Source organism: Leptidea sinapis, chromosome 9 (genome assembly GCF_905404315.1).
Source record: "Leptidea sinapis chromosome 9, ilLepSina1.1, whole genome shotgun sequence".
NCBI classification, from domain to species: Eukaryota; Metazoa; Arthropoda; class Insecta; order Lepidoptera; family Pieridae; genus Leptidea; species Leptidea sinapis.
Genome location: NC_066273.1, coordinates 2,208,390 through 2,231,605, shown reverse-complemented (window position 1 = coordinate 2,231,605; position 23,216 = coordinate 2,208,390). Strand labels below are relative to the sequence as shown.

General features: G+C 35.7%; 3 protein-coding genes across 6 annotated transcripts in view; 2 read left to right on the top strand and 1 right to left on the bottom strand.

The window, feature by feature from the left end:
• Nucleotides 1–3,088: 3,088 nt before the first annotated feature.
• On the top strand, nucleotides 3,089–4,408 carry LOC126966061 (mitochondrial import inner membrane translocase subunit TIM14). Its single transcript, XM_050809939.1, has 3 exons — nucleotides 3,089–3,493; nucleotides 3,578–3,817; nucleotides 4,136–4,408. The coding sequence occupies exons 1-3, from the start codon at nucleotides 3,491–3,493 to the stop codon at nucleotides 4,250–4,252; spliced, it is 360 nt and encodes a 119-aa protein (XP_050665896.1). The 5' UTR covers nucleotides 3,089–3,490; the 3' UTR covers nucleotides 4,253–4,408.
• On the bottom strand, nucleotides 4,380–13,744 carry LOC126966056 (growth hormone-regulated TBC protein 1-A). 3 transcript variants are annotated; one of them, XM_050809932.1, is made up of 7 exons: nucleotides 13,245–13,262; nucleotides 13,048–13,157; nucleotides 12,778–12,962; nucleotides 9,263–9,529; nucleotides 7,447–7,629; nucleotides 6,441–6,694; nucleotides 4,380–6,369 (listed from the first exon to the last, which is right to left on the bottom strand). In XM_050809932.1, the coding sequence occupies exons 2-7, from the start codon at nucleotides 13,065–13,067 to the stop codon at nucleotides 6,265–6,267; spliced, it is 1,014 nt and encodes a 337-aa protein (XP_050665889.1). In that variant the 5' UTR covers nucleotides 13,068–13,157; nucleotides 13,245–13,262; the 3' UTR covers nucleotides 4,380–6,264. The 3 variants fall into 3 exon arrangements, with proteins under 3 accessions (XP_050665889.1, XP_050665890.1, XP_050665887.1); XM_050809933.1 differs by lacking the exon at nucleotides 13,048–13,157 and having other exon boundaries at nucleotides 13,245–13,744; XM_050809930.1 differs by having other exon boundaries at nucleotides 13,048–13,724.
• Nucleotides 13,745–16,369: 2,625 nt separating this feature from the next.
• The window catches only part of LOC126966053 (exocyst complex component 2), a 39,266-nt gene continuing 32,419 nt past the window's right edge, over nucleotides 16,370–23,216 (top strand). The window contains exons 1-4 of one of the 2 annotated variants that reach the window (XM_050809921.1): nucleotides 16,370–16,500; nucleotides 16,588–16,721; nucleotides 18,860–19,012; nucleotides 21,712–21,904. In XM_050809921.1, coding sequence (XP_050665878.1) covers nucleotides 16,613–16,721; nucleotides 18,860–19,012; nucleotides 21,712–21,904 — 455 coding nt within the window. In that variant the 5' untranslated portion in view covers nucleotides 16,370–16,500; nucleotides 16,588–16,612. The other variant, XM_050809920.1, reaches the window with a different exon arrangement.

Below are 23,216 nucleotides of genomic sequence, written 5' to 3'. Positions count from 1 at the left end.
GACTGATGGAATGAGAATAAAGGTTTTGCTTGTTTCGGTAGTTAAAGTGTGATCATGATGGGCATTCATACTGAGAGAGAGAGGAAGTGGCTCTAGATGAACTAGGAATTATAGGTGGCGTAAAGTTTTCGGATGAATTGTCAACAATTATTGCTTTATTGAGAACATTTAGGATTCCAACTTTGGCGTAATGTTTCTGCTGTACTGAAAGTTTCTTTATTATAGGAATGAGCATTTCGCGAAAGGATACATCCTCGTCATATTTTTTTTCATTTAATAGTTTTACTATTTCATCATCAGTGTTCTGGATTACTTTCCTTTTTTCTGTATACGTGTTTTCGATTTTCTGCTATTTATTGACTTCTATTTCAGAATCTTCATCATCATTACTTTTCGGGTTATTTTCGTTAAGATCGCCGGTGCTTCGTGATGACTCCATTTCTATGTTATTTATTGTATTTCGTAATCATTTCTGTTTGGATAAGAATAAGAGCGCCTTTATGTGTATATATGGTCGCTTTTTTCTCATTCCTTGACCTGAAACTACTTTTTTCTCTTTTGTTAATTCTTTGAAGTAAGTATCTTTTAAATTTTTCCATTTTTTCTGCAATTCACTTCCTGTAACGATTTACAATATTAGCATTGAGTAAGTATCGATTTAAAGATGAGTTCGATCGATGAAGTGGATACGTGCTCATGTGTATCTGTATATATATTATCATTTATTTTTTTTATTTTACAGATACCTGGCTTTAGTGAATAGTTACAAGTCATTATATAATGAATATGTAATAGGTGCTACTACTATTAGCGAAAGTGTCAAAGAAACGTGTGAAAAACTATGGACAAATTTACAACCTTTATATATGCCGGAACCCGGTCAAGCAATGTGGTACCAGATTGCAGAAGTTTTCTCCAAAAGAACCCATTTCCCCAACTGCTTGGGTGCGATAGTAATATATGCCATGGGTAACACATTTAGTTCATTATGTAGTCGAATATCAAATTCCTTAGATTGTCCAAGAACTTAGGATGGATGAAAATGGTCTCAGCATTTCACCTCTTAAAAGTTCGGTAGTTATTTTCACGCGTCAACGTTTACATCCTAAAATTTCCATATTTTACGATAATCGTCGAATACCAACTAATAACCATGTCAAGTTTTTGGGAGTCGTTTTAGATTCAAAACTGACAGGAATGGCTCATTGTGAATACGTAGTTAGTAAATGTGAAAAGCTTCTTAATTTAATGAGATGCCTCTCTAGTGTTTGGTGGGGTGCACATCCGTTTTTCCTGAAGCTGTACGGAGTATCCTTGATTACAGAACCTTCTTGTTAGAGCCCTGTAATTTAGCAGGTCTAAGAAAACTAGATTCTATCCAATCAAAAGCTATGAGAATAATAACTGGAGCCATGAAATCTAGTCCTTTGAATGCATTACAAGTAGAGTGTAAGGAACCCCAGCTTTATTTAAGGCCACAGTTTTTGTCTGATCGTCTATTTTTTCGTGTTTTTCAATTTTCAAATAGCCTCTTGATAACCAAATTAAATACTCTCACGGATCTCATTGAATCATCAAGTTATTGATGATAACAAGCCACTCTCTTGTTTGGTAGTAGTAGAGTGCTTTACAGGCTGTTTTGCGATTTCCCTTCAAATCAAAATCATTTTTTCCTATTATAGCAGATATTAGAAGTAAACTTCACGATTGTTCAACAAAAGGTCTTTCAGTCACTTTTGTCTGGATACCTAGCCACTGTGGCATAATAGGCAACGGAAACAGCCGACACACTTGGAAATGAAGCTGTGGTGTGTGGTGACAAATTCGCCTTTAAAATATATACTCAGGATTTAGCTGTTATTTCTGGTCTTTATCTCAGGGACTCCTGGGGTAAAGTCTGGGAAGAAAGTGGCCAATTTAAAGGCAAAAATTATTGCGAAATTCAACAAATTTTGGTCTAAAAAGGGAGCTGACTACATATGAGGAAAGGCTATCTCACTTCAAGTTACTGAGCCTCGAGAGTCGTCGCAAATTGCATGGCCTAACGACTTTATACAAAATACTGGATGGCACAATTTCTACTTCCCTCTTGTCGAATATCCATCTAAGAGTTCCCAATCGGTCTTCAAGACATGAACAGCCTTTTATCATTCCGTTCTGCAATAATAACGTGTCCTTCCAAAACCCCATCTATAGAATTTGTCGTCAATACAATGCACTACTACTCGAAATCAGTGAAGTACCTGACATCCACAGTTCATCTGTTTGTAAATGGAAATCTAGTTTATATAAATTCCTTAATTAGTTTAAATTTTTAAAAAAGCATCTTAATTTAACTACCATAATTATTCACTTCTATTTGTCCAAATATATATTCTCTCTATCTTTTTCTTTTATAATACTACATTACCTAAAGTTAGTTTTAAAATCGCTATTTCTGTTGTATTTGCATAGTTATCAACTTATGCTAAACATGCTGAGTACACACCCTCGTGGAGTTGCAGCCTATCTTGTATTTAGCTGATAGTTTATTTTTTTTATTATGTATTTGTTGTAATTCTGTTGTGTGTACCTATTAAATAAATAAAATAATTCCTAACAAGTCATGGTTCTCTGTCATTAAACTTGATAAAATCATTACCACCGTATTGTTAAGAATGCGCCTTGGAGACACCACTTGTCCGGCCCACCTTGCAAGGTTTCATATTATAGATAGTCCACAATGTGAATGCGGACATGACTTTGGGGATCTGGATCACTTATTCTTTTCCTGTCCTAAATATGACCGAACTTCCTTTTTAGATAGTTTGATATCCATCCGTGTCCCTTTCCCCACTTCTATAAAACCTGAATTCTATTGATCCCATATTGTATAGTATACTTTCTAGATATACTTATAGCAATAAATTGTAAATAATGTACCTAATATATTTTATCTGAAAATATTAGTTTTCGTCTATTTTTTTTTATATATATTTATTTACCTACATTTATCTTAACCATATCAAATATCAAAATTCTCGTGTTGTACATTTTTGTAACGTGATTCGTTTCCCTACCTTAAATTAAATAAAAACACTTTGAAGTAGAACATACAAGAAAACTTCCAATGTGAATCGATGAAAGAAAACTTGAAGCTGGCGGATGCAAGGAATGTGCGAGCCAGTCTCCAAAAAGGAGTGAAATTACAAAAGGCCATCTTTGACGTTTTATTGACTATAATTAGTTATTTACATCCTCTTTGTTTTACGGAAATAAAATGTTGTATTGTAACTTGTAAGGTTATGTTATTGCGACTTGAACATAGTTTACATAGTATTATTATTAATTGGTTGTATATCCAATAAAGCATCTTAGGCTGTTTTAATTCTCAAACGGCAATAATTTAATCTATGTCTTAGCGGTACTATTAGAAATTATAAATGCAAGAAAATTTTGTTTCACAATCTTTTCATCAGACAATACAGTACCTATCTACAAATAGCATAAAATGGTAATCCAACAACAAAAAAAAAACTTTATATTTATTCGTAAGTATCAACTTTTAATTATTCATGGAATTGTTAATCTTTTTAAGGGAAGTTCAATTATACTAGCAGGGCTGGGTTTGGCCGCAGTTGGATTTGCTGGTCGATTTGTTATGAAGCAATTACCAAATGCATCAATAAAATTTGCAGAAGCAGTAAAAAATTTGCCCAAATTTGATGCAGAGAGCCTTGCAAATTCTAAATATTACAAAGGAGGATTTGAACCAAAGATGACCAAAAGGGAAGCAGCCCTAATTTTAGGTGTGAGCCCTACAGCAAATAAAGCAAAGGTAACAGCTTTAAGCAATATTTCAAAACTTTCGAGTCTCTGGGAATCTATAGAAATATATATATTTACCATAGGGAGTGACAATAACATATTGCAACAACATGTGGTAAACATCATGAAGCTACATCACTTATACTGAAAGTCGATAATTGAATGTTGCACATTTTAAAAAAAGAACTATATAGGTACCATGGGAAAAGTTTCACTCCAAAATCTCAAACCATGAAGGTTTTATGTCAATTCGAAAGTACCTATTACAATAAAAATTTAACCCCTATTATTTGCTTACTGATATTATTACTAACTCTTTCCATTACAGATTAGAGAAGCTCACAGGAGAATAATGCTTCTAAATCATCCAGACAAAGGTGGATCACCATTATTGGCAGCAAAAATTAATGAAGCCAAAGACATATTAGATAGCGGAAAGTCATGAGAATGATGATAGCACACAGACTTCCTAATAGAATTTAATAGTAACCATATAAACTAGTAACTAGTGGAAGTTTTAAAAATTCGTGAACACACTAACATTTTAATGTCTGTGATTATTAAAACTATAGTTACAATAAAATATTTTATTTTGTCAGTATTATTCTGATATAAATTTGTAAAGTAGATAATTCTGTATTTAAAGGGATGTTTCAATTGGTTCTGTCTTTATTCTTATACTGAAGACATTGACTTTATGTTTAAGCACACCATTTTCAGATAGCTTCTAGAATAAACATTTTTAAGTTTTTTAAACCCCATGTACATATGTGAGATTTTTATGGTTACAATGGCATTGATTTTGGTAAAATTATTGTCCACCAAGTCAAAGTGCTCTTACATACCACATTTTTAAGGTGCCATAGACAAGCAAATATATTGTATGTATAAATTTGAATAATGCAGATTACTTGTAAATTTTATTAATGTGTTGGCAGTTATTGTTGAAGAATAAAATGTGGTGTGTAAGGCCCTGAATGATATGGAGACAATTCTTATTTTACAGTGAATTACATTCTTCCAGTCATATTCACAAGTATAATGGTTGAGACTCCCACAAACATTTTGATTGTAAAGACAGATACCATGTACAGGAAATATATTTTCTGGCCTAGAGCTTGGCATATCATATGTATTAAGATTCTCAGTAAATATACAGGGTGTCCCAAAGTTATGGGGCATGAAGGGAAAGTACCTTAAATATCGAAGAAAGGCTAATTTACTGAAAGAAGACTTTATATTATTTTTAAAAGTGAGTAATTCTGCATTCAAAGATTTTCTAAAAATTACTTACCTCGTCTGGGAATCGGACCGACTTAAATGTAAAAAAAAACACCCCTACTCTTTATGATGCCAATCGAAAGAATGGCCAAAAACTAATAACTCTTCTTGAGTAACATAGTATTTTAAAAGAAAGTTGTCAATTAAGTGGGTAATTTTTGTAAATTAATTAATTAAATGCTCAAAATGTGATCCCGCGTTTACGCAAATCGCCAATCTCTTAATGAGTCCACTGCCTGTTGATTTTCTTAACATTTTATGGTGAATACTCAATATATGGCACAATTCTGTTTGTAACTCGCCCACATTCTCGTATCGTTTTTTGTATAGCATATCTTTCATGTATCCCCAAAAGAAGAAATCTAATGGTGTAAGGTCCGGGATCTGGCCGGCCATCTAATCGGTCCATCCAAGTAGGAAAACATTCATTTTACGTTGTTCCTTTCTTTTAAAATACTATGTTACTTAAGAAGAGTTATTAGTTTTTGGCCATTCTTTCGATTGGCATTATTAAAGTAGGGGTGTTTTTTTTTTTTTTTACATTTCAGTCGGTTCGATTCCCAGACGAGGCAAGTAATTTTTAGAAAATCTTTGAATGCAGATGTACTAACTTTTAAAAATAACATAAGGTCTTCTTTCAGTAAAATAGCCTATCTTCGATATTTAAGGTACTTTCCCTTCACGTCCCATAACTTTGGGACACCTGTATACCTACATCTTGTTATTAATGAATTTATAGTGACCCATTACTAAAACTAATTTTCTTGTAGAAAAAAACATGTACAATGCTTATTACTAATACAATAAAATACATCTTTAACACTTAAGTTTAAAAAAAAAACATATTTTAAATAATTGTATTCACAACACCATGAAATAATAACTAAAAATAAGCAAATTTACTGACAGTTTTTTAAATGTATACACACACATACAATTATTATTAAGCTTGCCATAAGAGCGAAATTGATTGTAACATAATTAAATATCAAGACTAGCTTAAATTTGTACAAAAGTACTTTATATAGCCTAAATAGATTTGTTCAACACATCTTATAAACATAAATTATTATATTATTAGTAATAACTAAAGTCATAATTATTATTAGTTTTAGGTGGACATTGTAAATATTAAGTAGTAAAATATCGAGATCATAATAACATCAAGTTATATTTTCACCGAGGTTCTTTTTTCTGATGCTCCAAACGCTGTGTGACAAAACGACTACGTAGTTTTATTATTGTTGCATTTGATAGTGTTCCAGGTACTTTAAATATAGACTGCAAAGATATATATTTCGTTAATCATAATAAAAAGATAAACTCAAGGTTACAATATTTGCTGTTCATACCTGCATGAATTCATGACAATGCAATGCGCTAGCATTTTTGACAATAGATTTAAAACATTCAGCTAATGTTGTAAAATCCGTGCATTCCAGTATTGCGGACCTGTTTGCTTTTATCAATGTTATGCAAACACGGAATAAAATTTTTGAGCCCTCATAAAATAGGCAGTCCCAAATTCTAAGCACTGTTTCAATGGGCAAAACTTCCGCAAACAGACATACAAACCATTTTGTAGTTATCACTGCCCAGGGCAAACCTATAGAAAAAATAATTAACATTAGGGTAAGTATATAGTCTAATGACTATGTTATATATGAAAAAAAAAGTATGGGTTAGCTGATTAATATTGTAAATAATCTGAATTTAGTTGTCAGTATAATGTTATTAAGTATATTAATAAACATACAGACAACGCGCGAGTTGAATGCAGAGTTCAGGACTGAGATAGTGATGTGACCTAATTATAATCGTGAGTGTGTCGATAAATTTTAACAATGCTTCAAATTTACCATTTTAACTTTCTTCAACACACATAATATTGTCTTACGGCCGTTCCCAATATTCAGTCTATCTCTTACTTGAGATAAGAAACGTAACTATCGCTGATTTTTCTGTCCCAATAAACTAATTGATGGTAACTCACCTTATCTGGGACGACGTATAGCTTACCAGCGATAGAAGTTTGTATGGTAATTACAATTCACGCGAACCAATATAAGGCGATAAGAATGACTTAACGGGTATACTGAGACTGCTTCAGATTACTGACAGTAGAAGGTAGTAATTTATCTCTATCTGTAGATAGTATATTGGGAACGGCCGTAAAACTTCTCGTGCTTGGCAATCAATAAAAACTCGTTTTTCTACAAACCTACTTTTGTAACAGAACCTAACGAACTCGGATCAGTCATTATTCAATATTTAGATGCTCCCGCTCTACTTCAGGCCCAACTGCATTTAACTTGCGCGATATCTGTACGTGTAAATTATTCTCATTGTAATACACACCTAAGTTTATAACATGTTGGTGTACATCAGGTGCCTTAGATTTAACCAACTCAGATAATACTTCAATATCAACAATGAGACCGTCCATAGTTTTTGTGTAATAATCTGGGAGAATTTTTTCAACCAAAACTTTCAGTAACCAGAATGATGTTTCTTCATTCTTTGTTGCCAGTAATAACAACCCTGAAAGTAAATGACAACAGAATATAATATAACAACCATAAAGCATTGATAGACATGATAATATTATATTGTAATTACATGTTTTATTTTGCAACTTGACACACACTGTATGTGTCACACATATCTATTTTTTTAAACTGCCCTTTTTTTATGAAAATAAGGGACGAGACGAGCAGGACATACAGCTGATGGTAATTGATACGCTCTGCCCATTACAATGCAGTGGCGCTCAGGATTCTTGAAAATCCGCAAAAATTCTTAGCAGCACTACAGTCCCATATGCCCAGTAATTTCACTAGCTACGGTGCCCTTCAGATCGAAACTCAGTAAATTCAAATTCAAAAACACTTTATTCATGTAGGTCACAAAAATGACACTTATGAATGTCAAAAAAAAATATATAAATATTGTTTCTTATTGAATTTACCGCTACTTCGTAAAGGGTTGAGCTAATGAGAAGAAGTAGCAAGAAACTCATTGCCACTCTTTTAAGTCAAGATTTACATTTTAGTTGTTTTACAAATCATTTCAATTACAATATATGCAAAGTGACGCAACAAAAATACTCAAAAGTCAAAAACTGAAAGGCTTACATGAGTAAGTCAAAAAAAGTAAATTAATACTTAAACACAAGAGTTATTGAGTATAGTAGATGCATCAATCCACACATACCGTAAATAAATAGAGGCATTATGTGAGCATTTCATAAAATAAAATATATAATAACTTTAACTTTAAAGGAAATAATAACAATAACAAAACACATCAAGCAGAAAGCAGGTAACAAGATCATCCAGCCCCCACTGCTTACACATTACTGCTTCACGGCAGAAATAGGCGCCGTTGTGATACCCAAAATCCAGCGGCATTGCACAGGAGTGCAATGGAGCCTCCCACTGGTTAAACTGTTGTTGCTTTCATTCAATACAATGAATCAAACAGTGACAATGTCATGTACCTGATACACCGCCAACCCTTCCATATTAATATAATATACTTAAATTATATATATATAGGTGTGAAGGATTACCACCTTACAAATCAAAATGAATTAATGAGGTGTTTGATCCATGTAATATAAGTAAATTAAAGTTTTGTGTTTCACCATTTCTGATAAGCAATTCACTTTAAAAATGTAAAGAAAATTAATACACCAGAAGTGTTGTGGCAAATGTTCAACACAATGACTTTATAACCAAAGGAACTACATGATTTTTTAAAATGTTTTTCAAAGGTAACAATGTTAATGAGACTTACAAACAATGAAAGATCCGTCTCAAGATTTTTTTACATAGAAGAATTTTTGAGAGTTAACTATCATAGTTTTGGCAGCATTGAAAACATCATCTAATTTTTTTTATGGAAGAGGCAAAATAACGTATACGGGACACCTGATATGATATGTGATATTCACATCACACACTCTATTGGTACACCAGAGGAATCACAAGAACGTTACCGACCTTATAAAGCGTGGAATATACGTAAATAAAAATTGGAAACCGCAAAACACATTGTAACGCAACCGGCGAGGATCTAGCCAGAGGCTCAATTGTGAGCGTCAACGGTTCCACCTATTGCGCCACTGACCAAGTTGTGGGATTGTTAAGCTAGACATAAAAAAAATACACACCAGCTATATAGTTTAGTCCTTGACAATAGCCTACAACTCTGTTGCTATGTGCATAAGCAATGAGAATATTGAACAAGTGAGCCTGGTGGTTCGCTTCCTTTGTAAAATAAATATTGTCTGGAAATGTGCGAGGGAGATCAGTCTTGATTAAGTCAACTAATTCTTTCTCAAATGGTTGATCTAGTATTTTAAGATATAAATCTGGACATTGCTTTTTCATTTTATCGGCCTCTGATATTGCCATCCATACTGATGGACGATGTTCACCTGAAACAAGAATACATATTATTAAATAAGTTAAAATTTTGGATAAGGAGAAAATTAGTAAATAATTGCAATGCTAAGATAACAGACATTTACCGCCAGAGGGTCACCTGTTGAACAACGACCTACAGTACGTCTTTCGACATGGTCAGTCCACATTCTGGTATACCCAACACATAGACCGGCGGCGGCTATCGAAGGCAAGGCAGAAGGCCTGGCAGTTAGCCTGGATATAGCGTAGGCCTTTGATCATGTATGGCCCAAGGCGCTTTTCTCAAAACTTCCATCATTTAGGCTTCCTGAGAGTTTATGCAAGTGGATTTCCAGTTTCTTCACTGGGCGCTGGAGTTCTATTTCCTACACTGTTTCTTCTGAAATCAACGATGTGTTTGACTCCCCACATGCATTGCTATGCGTCTGACAGTATTGGAGATGACGTATATATGGACCATGCAGGTCTCTCGAAATCGTCCACCAGTGCCAGAAGAAACTTGTACTCTCCTCTGAGTCAACTTTTGAGAAAATCGCGGAATGGGGTTAATTGAACCTTGTACAATTTGACCCCCAGAAGACTAAAGTTTGGGCGATTACACTATAAAAACACAATTTGTCGTCTCACCGCTATTCGAGAAAATTTCCCATAACGCTTCGCCTACTATCTAAATATAATGTCTTGAAATTTAGAGCGATTGCCAAATTGGCAAAGAAGCTGGGCGTCATAGTGCACGACCATACTTTTGGCCAGCCCACATTCTAGCGCTCTACAAGGCGCAAGTCCGGCCACATATGGCATCTCTGATCTGGCACACCCCAGTATCAGCTAGAACCTTTAGACGGCCTGCAATACAGAACTGGTCGAATTTTTTCATTCTTTTTCTGTCTTCTACCGCATTTACCGCAAGCCGTGTAATGAGCTATCTTGTGTAGTTTTTCGTGGGCTGGTTGCAAAAAGGTTGCAGACACTTTTCTAAAAGGTGGGCAACACTCTGTAATTCCTCTGCAAGAATGCAAGGGAATGTGTGTGGCATAGATCACTAAACACCAGGTGACCCATATACTTGTTTGTCCTCCTCAATAAAAAAAAAAAAAAAACAAATACTTATTTCACAAAATAATTACAGTGCAATTTATACATAATATCCTGTAGACTGTGCAGCAGTTTGTAGGCAATGATTTTCGTTTTTCACATTAATTGCTTCCTTATTTTACTGTTTTAAACATTAGTTAAAGTTAAGTTACATTATATATTGGTCCTTCATTCCATATTGTACACTTTAATCTTTGGTATTATATTACAAACATATATACAGTTAATAAGTTGTAAATAATCACACACACATACACATCATACTTATTAATTTATTCGTCTTATTGACACTCTTTCTTACATATTCTATTATCTATTCCTTACATATTTATATTTTATTATTTATTATTATTTGTTAGTTAAGTAAATATTGTATCAGTTTCATAGTTTTAATATTGTAAAAAGGGTTCGCCCGTACATAATAAATAAATAAATACATTAAATTTTTCTTTGATTGACGTCTATAATTCATCAGACATTCATACCTACCTGCGGCACTCATGAAAACTGTGGTGGTACCAATTGTTAAAAACAAAACCGGGGATATTAGCGATAAATCCAACTACAGGCCGATTTCTCTTGCTACCATTATTGCTAAAGTACTTGACGGTTTACTTTGTGCGCAACTTGACAGATACCTCAACTTACACAACAATCAGTTTGGTTTTAGACCCGGGCTGTCCACGGAGTCTGCCATTTTGTGTTTGAAGCAAACTGTCAGGTATTACTCAGAGCGACAAACGCCGGTATATGCTTGCTTTCTCGCTTTGTCCAAGGCATTTGATCTGGTTAATTATCATGTGGCAAAAACTAAGGAACACGGGTATGCCTGACGAGCTCATAAAAACCTTCACATTTTGGTATCGGAACCAGATCAATGTCGTGCGATGGTCGGAAGGCTTGTCTGGACCATATAGGTTGGAGTGTGGGGTGAGGCAGGGCAGTCTAGCCTCGCCTAAACTCTTCAATCTTTACATCAATGGACTGATAGGCGATCTCAGCAGCACACATGTCAGTTGTCATATTGACGGAGACTGTTTAAATAATATTAGTTACGCAGATGACATGGTGCTGTTCAGTGCGTTTGTCTGTGGCTTGAGGAAACTGATAGGGATATGTGAAAACTATGCCCACTGTCATGGTCTGATCTACAATGTAAAAAAGAGCGAGTGCATGGTCTTTCAGGAGAAGGGGAAACCACTCCCATCCCTTATTGCGACAATCAAATTGTATGGGACACCACTGAAGAGAGTGAATCAATTTAAATAGCTAGGGCATGTGGTTACCTTTGACTTAAAGGATGATGCAGATATCGAGAGAGAGCACAGGGCGTTGTCTGTTAGGGCGAATATGATCATCCGGAGATTTGCTTGCTGTACCGTGCCAGTAAAAATTTCTCACAGGTTCGATTGTCAGTACCTAAACGACTGCTGTTTGATACATGTGCTGACAAGTCGGTCCTGGCCTAGATTAGGAAGGTTTAGATTTTAAGATATCTTGTACTATAACACTAGGTTTTAAGGTATTTTGTTACTAACACATTATGACCCTTTGTTGGTCGAAATAAAGAATTTATTATTATAATTAAAGTACACTAATCTAGTGGTAGCAACACTTGTGAACTCTTTGATCTTTCTAATGGTGTATGCCACAGAGCTGAGTATATCTGCTATTTGGGCAATATGTGGACCCCACTGAAGTTTTTAAACATAATTACTTTTTTTTCATTATATTTGTTGGAAAGCTTAGTTGTGTAGGTATGTAGTCTATTCACTAAGAATTTCCTTTTTTATGATATTGTTTGATTAAAATTGGTAATTTTACCTTGCTATCTATTCGAATAATTTTAAATATTTTAAATTCACATTCATAGTTCCTGTTAAGTTTATTCTTGGACATCTGTTAAGTTAAGTCTCATTTGCAAGATATATTTATTATATTATTGGTAATTTTAGTTATATTCATGGAAAAAGTTAGTCCATAATCAAACCATAACTAATTGTAGATGATTTTAAATGATAATAGTTGCTAAGTAAATAAATAATTTCCCTGTGTAAATAAATAATTTAAAACTTGCCGTTGCTGCAAAATAGCATTTATCTTGACCCTCTAATATAAGAACTAAAAGAATAATACGTACTTATTAGGACTTTATGAGACTTACTTGGTATACCCTTCCTGACGTATCTCTTAACAGTGGTGGTCCGTTTGACTGACTTTCCATCACCCAACAATTGTGACCATTTTTGCGCCCTGGACACTAATACTTTAAGATACACAGACATAAACTCCTCATAGCTTTCAAAATCAAAATCTTCGTGCCTTTCAAATCCGTATTCATCTATAGCACTAAAACATTAATTGTATTTTGTGTTAATAACAAACTGTATTAAAAATTAAAAGAACATTCTATCACATTAAATAGATGACCTACCTAAAACTTGAGTGGGCCATAATTTTTTTGATGTTTTTATAGTTAAAAATGTTTCATATTTTTGTTTATACGATTTAAATAAGTAATGAATAAATAGGTATATTACGCTCCTACAAATAATCATAAATCATTCTAATTTCCACTTTCGTGTACATAAGTATTTTACAGTAACTAAGAAGTATTGTGTACCAATTTACCAAATAGGTAGGTGATAACATAAGTGATTACTGATCACAGAACTAGGTGAACGTAGTGTTTAAATTATCTTTGAGAACACTAATAAGTCTTTTACCACTATTACTTTATTACTGATTATGTGATTACTGATTAGTGATAAGCAAGAGGTATCAAAGAGAATTTAAACACTACGTTCAAGAGGTATTGTGTGTGTATCTATTCATCCGATTTTCGGATGATTTTTTTTAAATCATACGATTATTGTATGAATAGCTATTATTTATTTGTCCGACAATTTTCAAAGTAAATCATTGAAAGAAAAGTTAAAGTGTGGACACAGGACACTTTTACTCCAGCCTAGCGATTAACTCGATTTTATGAAACCTATAGTACTATGAAACGTGCTGTGATTGATAGATTGACAGATAATGGCTATAATCTTGAAAAAAAAAACGGAGACAGCTGGAATCTACTATGTTTTTTTCGTGTTCGCTTTCAAACTTAGCCGTATTACACTTCGATTTTAAATACTACCTACCTATATAGATAATAGGTAGGTAGTATTTACAAACTTTTAAATTTAAATTTTTACTCAGGTAGTGGATAGTCCATGATTCTTGGTTCCGAGATATCTAATGCTCTACAGTCTCTCAAGAATAGGAAGGCACCAGGAAGCGACCAAATAACAGCAGAAGTGCTTAAAGCTATAGGTGACCTGGGTGAAGAGACACTAAACAATATTTGTTCACACGTCTGGCAAAACGGTGATTGGCCGCGGGACTGGTCGGAATCCGTAATTCTTCCACTGCATAAGAAAGGGTCAACCAAGAGCTGCGGCAATTATCGAACCTTATCCCTCATCTCGCATGCCAGCAAAATTTTGCTTCATATTCTCAATAATCGCATCCACTACTATCTGGATTGGCCAATTCCGCAGGAGCAAGCTGGTTTTATGAAGGGCAAGGGCACTCGGGAGCAGATTCTCAATGTCAGGCAGCTCATTGAGAAGGCATACGAGTTTGATACGCCGGTGCTACTGTGCTTCGTCGACTACAGTAAGGCTTTCGACTGTGTTAATTGGAGTTGCTTATGGAGGGTTCTGCAAGAGCTTGGTGTACCAAATCATCTCATCGCTTTGCTTCACACCCTGTATGGCTCAAGCCAGGGAGTTGTAAGAGTTGATAAAACAACCTCGAAACCCTTTAAGTTTCATCAAGGAGTGCGCCAGGGATGCATTTTGTCGCCCATTCTCTTCAACGCCTATGGAGAGCACATTATGAGACGTACCTGCGAGAACTGGGAGGGAGGCATCACAATTGGTGGCGTGAAAATCACCAACCTGCGCTACGCCGATGACACTACTCTTCTTGCAGCAAATGAGTCAGAAATGGCTGCACTTCTTGAACGTATGGAGCGGATTAGTGGAGAGATGGGACTTCCCATAAACAGGTCCAAGACCAAAGTCATGGTGGTGGATAGATCTGGGAAGTTGGAACTAACTGGTGCGCTGGGCCTAGAAATGGTGGACAACTTTATCTACCTGGGTTCCAACATAAGTAACGATGGTTCGTGCGAGAGGGAAGTACGCAGGAGAATTGGCATGGCTAAGAGCGCTATGTCTCAGCTTGGAAGAATCTGGAGAGATCGCAACATTTCCGTAAAAACTAAGACCAAACTGGTACGGACCCTAGTCTTCTCAATATTTTCGTACGGCGCTGAGACTTGGACACTGAAAGCTGCAGACCGCAAACGCATTGACGCCTTTGAGATGTGGTGCTGGAGAAAGATGCTCCGTATCCCCTGGACAGCATTTCGATCTAATCTCTCCATACTGCGTGAACTCAGGATCTCCTCGCGATTGTCTTCCGAATGTCTGCGCAGAGTTTTAGAATACTTCGGTCACATCGCAAGGAAGGACGATGGAAACCTTGAGAGGCTCATTGTGGTCGGCAAAATAGATGGGAAGAGGCCTCGTGGACGCAGTCCAACACGATGGTCCGATCAGATCCGCTCCGCCCTCGACTCTACGGTTCACAATGCCTTTCACACCGCCAGAGACAGGAATAGATGGAGAGCGATCATACGTGAGAAAGTGATACAGAGGGGTGGTCACGACCCTCAGTACTGAGGATTACGACGCAGGGAGGAGAGTGGATAGTTGATAACTTGATAGTTGTAATCACAGAGTACCTTTCTAAGCTTAAAACTTAAGAAAAGAAGATCCACTACGGATTTTCTTTTTTTACAAGATTATAGCCGTCCTCTGTCAATCTAACAATGACTGCTGATGACTGCACGTTTCATACAATCGCGTGATTCGCTTTTTTCTTAAAGAGTTTTACTAGCGGTCAGCGTTGTTGTTTACCTTTGCCAAGGAACTACATCATGATGATGATCATAATCCGAGACCTATTACTGAAATCTTGTTGATTGTTATTATTATTAGTTATTGTTTTCAATTTATTCAAAGAGTATAATATTATAATTAATATACAATACGTTTTACCAGACGGGGCTTCCATTCAAAAAGAAAATGTAAGTAGGGATGGCATCCTTCCATACCAACATTATAACACTAACACTGTGAAAGACAGGACTGCCAACATAACCAAACAAGTAGCTCTGCTCTAATTCTTGATCTTAGAAATTTTATTGTTGTTTTGAAATAAATAATTAAAGTATGTTTATGTAACAAAACAAATTCGAATATGACGTATTTTCACTGAAAGTCTTTTAATTACCTATATTGTAAAACATTAGGAGCATAGAGATTTTTTCGCGAAAAAATACTTTTTCAAATAACCGTTTCAACGGATGCTTAGCTTTAGTTGGGTACGCTGGATGGTTAATTATATAAGTATAATAATCAAATACCTAAGTGTAAATAATAAATAATTTGATTTATATGAACAGTAGGTTCATTTATTTCTTTACTGAGAAAGTGTGGGCAATATCGATTTTATTTTCCCCAAAATTGTGGGATTTTGAGTTTGGTTTTTGGGTAATTCAAACTGTACAAGTTGGAGCTGCTAACGGTTGCGGGTTGATAAGTTTATTGGCCTACGAAGTACGGACTTGCATCCCGTGCCACTAAATAAATAAAATAAAAAAACTTGTTAAGTTTACTACAAAGAGTATAATAATATATATGGTTTACTATGATGGAATGATATCAATATTCAATTATCAAATAAATCAATTCGATTCGAACTTGTGAATTGTGATTCATAACAATTTATTGATAATTGAGGAATAATATTAGTTTCATGTTTTCTGGTAAAAAAATTAAAAGAACTGCAAAATTAAAAGAACATAGAAGGTTTGTAGATCAGCTTTCTTAGTGTCTTATATGTAATTTTAAAGATTTTAGGTTTGCTAAAAGCACGCAATGGGCCCACCGCCAGTTGTTACTGGAATATCTCCGAAAGAAGGACCCCCTGGCACAAGAGTAACAATAAGAGGAGAGTTTTTGGGAATAAGCGCAACAGACCTAGTTGGTAAGTTATTTCAATTAACTGTAAATGTTAAAAAGTCGTTTCTGTGCTAATATAGGTATTATATCGGTTAAAAACCTAAAAGAGTAAAAATTAAGAGAAAGTAAACAATTTACAAACAAAAATTATATATAACGGTCCCGTTACATGATGGGAACTTCTTGCATTTAGAAATGTACAGTGTAGAATTCTATTGTACTTATAGAGATATTGTTGCAAAATTGCTAGTCTGTAATCACAATAGACATTGTTGACTACCCATTAGTAGCTGATTGAAACTCAAGAATATATATATAATAAGAATATGACAAGATCATAAACAGTAAATAAAATCATGTACAAGATAGGCTTAATCTGATAGTTTGAATATATTGTTACCAAATTGAGTTGAGGAAATTAAGACTGTATAAATAATTTTTTATACTCTCCAGTCATTAATAAATAGCAATTATTTTATGATGGACTTGGCAACAAAAATTATAGAAAATATGAAAGCTATTTGAATCAATATATTATTTTATTATTCAAACAAAACAAATCTTATATCTATATTTACAATACTATGACTACATAAAATTAAAACTATCATTATGTGGAAGCATACCAAGAATACTGGCAGCATTACCGCGTTGGATAGCAAGGCTGATCCGTTGACGGAAATAGCTGCCAGAGCTTGGGTTTCCATTAGCCTTATTTAGGCGCGAAGATAGTATTTTGAATATTCTCTATATATTATAGTATTTAATATTTTAAAATAATTTCATTTTTTCAATGTAATTTTAATTATTATTAAAATGTAACCAGTGGGAGGCTTAGCCCCCGATGCCACTTAAGCGAGGACTACTGCAATACCTCTTTCTGCAATGAAGCAGTAATATGCGCACAATATTATGTTCTACATTGAAGGGTGCATGAGCTAGTTAAGTTACTGAGCTAATCAAGTTTAAGATCTCAAAGATCTAAGTGTAATTGTTGTGCCACATTTTGAAGAATCATGATGCAATGGGCAGGCCATATCTATTTTTGGTCTTCATCAGTTAGACAACCTTTATAGCTGAGTGGTTAGAGATCCTACCTGCTAAGTTAGAGGTGCCGGGTTCGAATCCCGGTAGGTGCAAGCATTTATATGATGAATATGGATGTTTGTTTCCGAGTCATGGATGTTTAAATGTATTTATGTATTTTTATATGAATTTATGTATGTTTAAGTAAGTATATTGTATTAAATATATCATTGTCTTGTAAGCCATAACAGAGGCTATATATGCTTAACTTGGGGCAAGATAATTTGTGTGAAAAGTGTGTCAATATTATTATTATTATACAGGTAAGATATCAAGACCAGGATATTAAGCTATGTATTGGTGCTTTCATATGCCCTTTATACATGTCCAAATTTTCAAGTAAATTGTATCTCTTGATATGGGTGAAAATTAATGTTCAATGATTAGAGACAATAATATAGACAAAGATAATAGTATAAATAATAATTAGGTTAGTAAATAATTTAGTTGAGTTAATCTACTCTATTGTTGTTCTATTTTTATCGGGTGAGTATCTCCTAGCAACACAATATGTCCATGTCCACTGGTTCACTGGCTAAACAAGTCTGAACCTGTTGATTAGTCGAGTTCATTAGTGGACTTAAAATGGTGTGAAAAAGGAACATCTTTAAAATTTTATTACAAATATGTACACTGTAGTATACTGACATCTAGTCTTAACAGAGTATATGTGAACTATCATTGTCACAAGGAGCATTACATACACCATGAACACTTATGGAATATTAAGTCCCTTCATTATAAAAACAAGCAAATGAAACAATCCGCATATTAAGATTTAGGAAATACTATGAATACACCTGGATTTAGTGAAAAGGAAATTAAATTGAAAATTAAAAACACCAGGTTAACTTTATCAGTTTCAAAAATCTATTGTGTTGCAGACCATTCATCTTGCAAAACACCACTCACTTATCTACACTGGACCGCAATGCAAACAATTTCTGTGCAAAAGCGATTAGTTTAGCCACTAAACTTCTTGCCTTTCGACTTTAATACAAATGTAGTCCGAACTAACCTTTACATTTTAGAAATACAAAAGTAATAACAAGTTTGTCAGTAATATTTTTGGTGCAGGATTAAAAATATGTGGATGTGATTGCCTGCTGTCAGCGGAATGGAAGAGTATAAACAAAATAGTGGCTCGCTCAGGACCTTGCAAGGGGAGAGGGGACATAATAGTTTCTACCAGATCTGGAGGAGAGGGCACATCTACAGTACAATTTCGAGGTTATTATGTGACTATTGCTGAATTATTTTAACAAATTAGAACCAATATAATTGTTTTGTATATGATTAAAATATCTAAATGCATGCTAAGATATACATTTTTTTCTAAAGAAGTGGACAACAAATGGGTGTATGGGTCGATAAGACCAAATTCCCCTGTAACATCAGATAAATCATAGGGAGTGTTGCAATCCTTTTATGAAGATATACACACATTTTTTATTACTTAATTGTTGTAAAGTTCTGGAAACACTGCACAAGAAATACAAGATTTTACGACGATACGTTACTCGAACGGTTGGCTCAGTTGTTTAGAGCACCGGCACGGAACGCTGGAGGTCGTGGGTTCGAGTCCCGCATCGTTAATAAAATGTTGTTTTTTAAATTTTCTTTGTGTATTTATTCTAGAAGTGAGGGTTATCTCTTTAAAAACGTAACAGATTAATTTTGAGAAAATTAATGCCCCTTTATGCCTTTTAATGAGCATGTATGGTGTGCATGCCTTGAGCTCCACCAGTGAGACAATATACAGGGTGGCGCAATAGAACGTGCGTATTTAAAATATTGATGAAAAAATAAATACAAAAGGTATAGTTAAAATAAAACTGAGGTATTAAGAAAAAACTGAAGTTTATTTTTTAAAAATAACATCGTCTAAATGATGACCCTCTCTACGACGACACTCCTCTAATCGCAAACGGAAGTTATTGAAAACTTTCTTCAGTAATGCTGGTGTAATTGCTACCATTTCACCACGGATATTCTCCTTGAGCTGATCGATGTTTTTCGGATTATTGCTGTAGACTTTGTTCTTGAGGTATCCCCACAAAACAAAGTCAGGAGGCGTCACGTCTGGACTACGTGGGGGCCATGGGATATCACCTCTTTTCGAAATCAGTCTGCCAGGGAACATCTGTTTCACAACCGCCATGGAGTCATTTGATGTGTGACAGGTAGCTCCGTCTTGTTGAAACCAAGTCCTAGAATACACTATTCTTGAATTTTAAAGCTCTGGAGCCAAAAAACCTTCCAACATCGCAACATAGTGTTCGGTATTAACAGTGACGTTTTGCCCCCGCGCATTTTCAAAGAAAAAAGGTCCAATTATTCCTCTACCAGAGATTGCTGCCCATACTGTCACTTTAGGACTATGCAGTGGTTTCTGGTGCTTGAGTTTGGGATTCTCACTGTTCCAGTAACGACAATTTGGATGGTTTACGAACCCATTGATATGGAAGTGGGCCTCATCTGAGAAAAGGATATTGTCAAAATTGGAAAATCGATTAAGCATTTCATTAGCAAATGCGAGCCTTGCTCCGAAGTCAGACTCTTTCAATTCTTGTGTTAACTGCAGCTTGTAAGGATGCAGTTTATGATCCAAGTTTAAAATTCGTTGCAAACTTCGTCTCGAAAAGTGTAAGACAGACGATCTCTTGCGAGTAGACATTTGTGGATCTCCTCGTACAGACTGCATAACTCTCTCAATATTGTCGTCGGTCCTAGATGTTCTTGGACGACCTTTTGCTTGTGGTTTAAACGTTGAACCAGTCTCTTCAAAACGCTGTACCCATATTTTAATTAAATTAGCACTCGGAGCTTCACTAATTTGCCGTAGTCCATATTCAGAACAATATAAACGCCTAGTAACGATGTATGAACGAGAGTTCTCGTAAAATGCGCGCACGCAAAATGCGCGACGCTTCCCGTCGAAGTGACTCATAGTGACGATGCAGACTCCCCCCGCCCGCGCACTTTCTACCCCGCGAAAAAAGATGATGCAATATGCACGTTCTATTGCGCCACCCTGTATTTTGATTCTGTACATTCACTAACTATAAAGATTTACAAGTGAAAATCCATGGGTCAAGTTTTAATTAGTTAATATTTTCCACATCTAAATGTATACTAATAATAATACAAAGAAACTGGGCGTCATTAATAGAGCACGGCAATACTTCAAGCCGGCCCACATTCTAGCGCTCTACAAAGCGCAGGTCTGGTCACACATGGAGTATTGCTGTCATCTCTTGGCTGCCGCACCCCAGTATCAGCTCGATCCATTTGACCGCATGCAACGTAGAGCAGCTCGAATTGTGGGGGACCCAGTGCTCTGTGAACGGCTGGATCACTTGGCGTTGCGTAGAGAAGTCGCTTCATTGTGTCTTCTACCGCATTGATCACGGGGAGTGTTCCGAAGAGCTGTTTAACTTGGTTCCTGCCGCCGAATTCCACCTTCGTACGACACGCCACAAGTTAGGATATCATCCTCACCATCTGGATGTGTGGCGGTCCTCCACAGTGCGGTTTTCAAGGAGCTTTCTTCCACGTACTACTAAGCTGTGGAATGAGCTTCCTTGTGCGGTGTTTCCGGGACGATACGACATGGGTACCTTCAAAAAAAGCGCGTACACCTTCCTTAAAGGCCGGCAACGCTCCTGTGATTCCTCTGGTGTTGCGGGAGATTGTGGGCGGCGGTGATCACTTAACAACAGGTGACCCGTACGCTCGTTTGTCCTCCTATTCCATAAAAAAAATACATATCTAATGTCATTGTTCAACAATGGTCTACCAGCTCAGCAATGTTCACTTACCATTATATTGCGCTACTAAAAGTGTTGCACAGTGCTTTCTTACCAACAGGTTATCTTAACTCACTATTATTAAAGATACTAATTCATATTTCAAACTTAAAATTGAAGGTTACCATGAATCAATTGGGCCAGTGAAGGAGAGTGCAGTGTGGGTAGAAGAAGCAGCTCCACCGCCTCTACCTTGGGGACGTCGTCCGATGTCACCTACTGCATACACACCACCCGATCCCTTGGGACTCTCAACTGAAGGTGACGAATGCAAGTTCCCTGAAGAGGACCTGAATGAATTATTCCCAGAAGGGTAAGACACTCTTTTTATATACATTTTATTTAAACTTCACTTGTTAACCTATAGCACAATAACTACAATTTACATTTAAAATAATGCACAAAATCATAGGAATTATGTCAGACAAGCTTTGTGTAACATAATATGATGATGATATATATTTTATCTATAACCATGCTTTAAATCCTCTATTAAAGATTCTAAAACATTTAGCTTATTTCCAACATTAAAACACCCAATGTCCTAATAACCATTACACCATCCAAACGAGTGTTGTAATGTTGTACTGAATTTCATTACAACACTCGTTTGGATGATGTAATGGTTACTAGAACTGGCTTTTTTAATGTAAGCAGTAAGCTAACTGTTTCAGAATCTTTTATAGAGGATTCATATTATTGGTGTAGATAAAGTCTTGTATGCATCTGTTGATAATTCTGTTGGTATTAATGTCTTCTGCGCAAACTTCATAACAACACGTTGGCGGGTGGCCTCATGCCTTAGCCATATGGCAACGTGACACTATTCTACTCGGCTTCGCCTCGTGTGATAAACCCACATTCGTGTTTTAATACACCATAGTACACACAACAGTTGCATAAATAACTAATGTAAAGCTCCCACACATTATTAATCAATCGAGCGCTCTAACAAAGCGGAGGGTACCGGGACAGAGCTGCAGGCCCTGTGGAGTGTGGTCTGGGGTGCACTTGTAGCGACAGGTCTCTTGCACTGCTCTTGTATGTTGTGGGTTAGTTGGTGACCTCATAACATTACACGTGGAACGAAATGTATCAGAAAGAGATTCAATTTGACTGATCGGAACACGGCACAGCTCCCACTCCGGCCCGCTCAAATAAGAATATCACCATCATCCAATTTCTTTTCGTCAACCGTTAATCTCCGTTCCGGAGGAGATTAGTGACGGACCGAAGTAGCCATAGTATTATAAGCATGAACGCTCGCGCACTGCGTCCGATCCGAATTACAGGGATGTGTACTGTTGATCTACCTTCATAAGTAAGTACTTATAAGTAAACAATAAGTAATATTTTCTGATTAAGAACTGGGTTTTACTTACCTTAATGTGACTGCAAGCAATTCTTATGGCGGTAGGTATACCTACATTATCAAAATTTTGTGCAAATTATTATCTTTTATGTGACGTATAATAAAATCGAAAGTGGACTCATTCGGTAGTAATTATAAATTTTCCTGTCGTATTGACGTAACACTGCGTGGTGATTGTAAAGATAATTGTTTTAAACGTCGGTCCACCAAGAGAGCGCGCACCCAGAATTCGTTAGTGCAACAGCATTGCCAG

Excerpts from the sequence above, each read along its gene's own strand:
- LOC126966061 (XM_050809939.1), top strand. Across the intron at positions 3,818-4,135 it reads CTACAGCAAATAAAGCAAAG|ATTAGAGAAGCTCACAGGAG; the intron begins GTAACAGCTTTA and ends TTTCCATTACAG.
- LOC126966056 (XM_050809930.1), bottom strand. The coding sequence starts at position 13,067 with ATGGCCCACTCAAGTTTTAG. Across the intron at positions 7,630-9,262 it reads AGGACTAAACTATATAGCTG|GGTTGTTATTACTGGCAACA; the intron begins GTGTGTATTTTT and ends ATTTACTTTCAG. Across the intron at positions 6,695-7,446 it reads CCAACATGTTATAAACTTAG|GTTTGCCCTGGGCAGTGATA; the intron begins GTGTGTATTACA and ends TTTTTTCTATAG.